We start from the raw sequence: 3,772 nt of genomic DNA on the forward strand, positions 1-3,772 counted from the left end.
CTTTTGGACGCTTCGAATGCTCCTTTTTTAGTATCGATTCCTGCTTCATTTGTCGATTCTAAATTCGTTTCTGATGCACGAGTCAAGGTGGCATCTGTGCGGTTGTCGTCCTTGGCATCGCACGAGCTGCTGTCCACTATGTCCCCCAGGTCATCTAAACAAACGATGGTATAGTCCGAATCGCCCTCGGAGTATCTCGAGCCCTGTCTCTGCAAGCCCCGGGGAGGTTTTTCCTTCGGGTTTTCGTTCTCATAGCACGAGAAACAGGGCGAGGCGCCCCGGAACTGTTCTCGGATCTCCCCCCTCTCCATCTTGCGCTCCTGCTCAAATTGCATTTTCTTAGAAATGACATTTTTGAGAAGGCTCGAAGCGAATATTGCTTTCTTGTGTGTGCCTTCCATGGTTTCCCCCGCATTGCTGGGCTGCTGGCTGCCCGCGCTCCCCTGCCCGCGTGGCAAGGTGTCGGTAACTTCATCTGTGGAACGTGATCCGCCTGCATTTTGCGCAAATTTCGCGCGCCTTTCACTTCCCGACATCTCCGACTGCACGTTGCAGTGAAAATTCAGCGTTTCCGTGAGCGTGATCACGCCGCCTTTGGCCTGCCCGAGTTTCTGCATCAGTTCTATTTTTTTGCGGGCAGATGCGGCGTTTTTGGGGTCAACGAGGTTGCCGTTCAGCGCGAACACCTCGACCGGGGGCGCTCTCATGCTGGCGAGCGTCATCCCCGCCATGCCCGTACTGTTCCTGCGCGGGCCCAGTTTAAAGTTGGATGTGCTTGGGTGGGACGTCAGGTTGGGGTGGCGCCCCTTTGTCACGTTCACGTTGCCATACTTCAGGTCAACAAACGTGGACCACCTGTTGATGCTCTCTGAGAGCGAGGACTCGCTGGAGGTGCTGAAGTTGATGGTGTCAAAATAGGGGTACGCCAGGCTCTTAAACGCGCGGGCAGTCAGGTTACGCACTTCCTTATCCGCGTCGTCCAGCTCGCTGACCGCACTGGACGCGCCGCTGGAGTAGGAGCGAGCATCTTTGCCTTTCAGCCTCCTACCGAAGTGCATGCGCCCCGGGAGGGCGATGTAACATTTCGCGCTTTCAGCCAGTTTATCTGAGTTCGCGTCCGCGCTCCTGAAAAAACTCATGTCTCCGGTATGCGCGGCATGATAGAGAATGTTGTCCTTTTCTTGGCCGTTGCTAGGCTCATTTATAGCGCGGGAAGTGGCTTTGATTGACAGGTGGATCTGCCCTGCTGCGGCGCTGCTGGCTTCGTGTTGGTGCGCATCTGAGATGGCGCATTTGTCCAGCTCACTCGGATCGCTTTCAGGCAGACTGCTGACGGCTGCGAGAGTCGTATTTGCGCCCGCTGCCTGATTGCCTTTCAGTCGCGCTAGAGCCCCGACCTCCCCCGCCGTTTCATCACTGTCAAAAGAGGCATAATCCACAAACGAGTAAACTTGGTGGTCGTCCGCGATCTCCCAGCTGGATCCCGTCTCAAACTCGTAGTCCACGTCATGGTCCAACTCGGAGAGCTGGATCTCGTGGGTCGTAATGTAATGGAACTCATCCTCGGCGATATTGGGTGTGCAGTCGCCAGACATCACCACCGTAACGTCGTCCTCGGAGTCGCTTTTGTTGCCCAGATTCATGTCGGTGTATTGTAGTTCTTTGTCCGTGCACGTGGGGTCGGTGTCGGTGTTGGGAGGCGCGCTGTGGGGCCGAGGCACGGCAGCAGGGTCCGGGATGGCGGCGGGTGACTCCAGGCAGTCCATGAAGTTGTCAGTGGCGTCGGGAGCTTCGGAGGAGGCTGTTTCAAACGAGCCTGACGCGGCGCTTTCCGCTCTGACGTCCCCCGAGCTTTGGTGATTAATAGATTTGCTGTCAATGGTGGCAGGGTCGGGTGATTTACCGGAGTCTTCGACCTCCCCGGGCGCGCTGTTCATCGAAGGCGAACCGTTCGAAGCGGAGCTGCTTTTACAAATGGCCAACTGGCCCCCTTCTCCCGTAAAAGTTACTTTGACTGTTTTCATGTCGCCCGCCTTAACATCCAACAAATCGTTTAAGTCCACATATTCGCCTTCCTCGGGCCTCGTGCTCGTGTTTAAATAGGAGTTGGTCATCAACTTCCTCACGGGATCAGCGTCTTCCCGGTAGATTAGGGTCTTCTCGGAGGCTTCCATCGTCCCTTGAGTGTATTCCCCGGTGTGCTGCTGGTGAAAAAGGAAATCAAAATCCCAGTCTGAGACAGAATAGAAAGCCGCACGTTCCCGGGACCCCACCTGCTCTCTCCGCCTGAGTGTTCTAGCGGTGTCCACGCGCTCTGCAGCCTGTCGCGCCGACCGTTGTGTGTGTGGCGCTCGAGACTGTCATTTCAGACGCCTCTGGCGACAGGAGCAGCTCGCGCATTCCAGAGCCGCGCGTGGGACAGAAGCGCGCTAAAACAGATGGAAATTCGCACCGCTAGTCGCCAGTGCGCAACCGAGACCCGTCTGGATATTGAGCCAACCGACAAAACCCCGGGAATTCCTCAAACGACAGGACTCAAGCTGCGCGTGTACAGTGTGGGTTGTGATGGCTCGCGGATGTCCACAGTGGACGCCACTGTAGTCGGTGGGATACATGTTGCCCTTGGTTTTTAAAATCCATACTCGCTAGCCTACAAATATAGCAATGGTGACGAAATGCGAAAATATCTATTTTAAACCAGGATGTTATGTGCGGCGTGTTTTGTTACATACCGCAGACAAGGCTTAATGCCCGACACAAGCATGTGCGCAAAAACAGCCGGCGGCTCCACGAGTGGTGTTAATATTTGTGTGGACACACAGTAACTCTCCTTTAGCATCGCAGAGCGAGTCGGGGTGTGAGAGAGAAACGGTTAGAGTTTAGCGCATCATGTGAGCGAGGGGGGGGGGGGGGGGGCACACACTCTCATTATCAGGCCACTCCGGAGGATGATGTCTGTCAGCGGGCCAGACGGAACGGGGCCCCGTGGTTTTTATAGAGTGCAGCTCGGGCCACGGAGCCCGGGCGTGATGATTGACCCCAGGATGAACGGGGCTTACGCGCCGATACGGGATATAGCCCACTGGGTCTGGGTGCGTGCATCAAGGCCGGAGGCAGGAGTGCAACACATGACATAAGAGCGACTCGACTGACCCGAGAGCAGTGGCTGTTTTAGTCCACCTAACGCCACCTCATCGCCCAGAGATGCGCTACCACCACCTGCACACACACACACACACACACACACACACACACACACACACACACACGACATAAGAGCGACTGACCCGAGAGCAGCCTAGTGGCTGTTTTAGTCCACCTAACGCCACCTCATCGCCCAGAGATGCGCTAAAAGCATGGACGGCCTCACGGTGGCAGTTTTGGAACTAGTTTAATAAGGGATCACAGGAGTATACAAAACACTACCTTTAAAACGGTAAAGAAAATACCCTTTTTAACTGGTGAGGAAAAAGACGCACTTTAAGCAACTTCAGAACCATACGTTTGTGGACAGCTCCCCCAGACAGACGTGCCTTGGCTTGCATGACCTTTAGCAGACACTCGTTTTGCCCAAAGTGACTCATACTGTATATGTAATCTACATTACAAGGGGCTCCATTGTCCCTGGAGCAACTTGGGCTTCAGTGCTCTTGCTCAAGGGTTCAATGGTGGAAGCCAGGAATTGAACCCACAACGTTTAGGCTACTTAGCCAGTACACTACCACCACCTGCACACACACACACACACACACACACACACACACACACACAC

The 3,772-nt window shown here is 54.9% G+C and overlaps 1 protein-coding gene across 1 annotated transcript in view; it reads right to left on the reverse strand.

Annotated features, from left to right (window-relative positions):
* The window catches only part of c16h4orf54 (chromosome 16 C4orf54 homolog), a 14,151-nt gene extending 11,977 nt beyond the window's left edge, over nt 1-2,174 (reverse strand). The window contains exon 1 of the mRNA XM_062516095.1: nt 1-2,174. This exon is cut by the window's left edge and continues 2,503 nt beyond it. Coding sequence (XP_062372079.1) covers nt 1-2,174 — 2,174 coding nt within the window.
* Between the last annotated feature and the right edge of the window lie 1,598 nt (nt 2,175-3,772).

The sequence above is a fragment of the Sardina pilchardus genome, chromosome 16 (assembly GCF_963854185.1).
Source record: "Sardina pilchardus chromosome 16, fSarPil1.1, whole genome shotgun sequence".
Lineage (NCBI taxonomy): Eukaryota > Metazoa > Chordata > Actinopteri > Clupeiformes > Clupeidae > Sardina > Sardina pilchardus.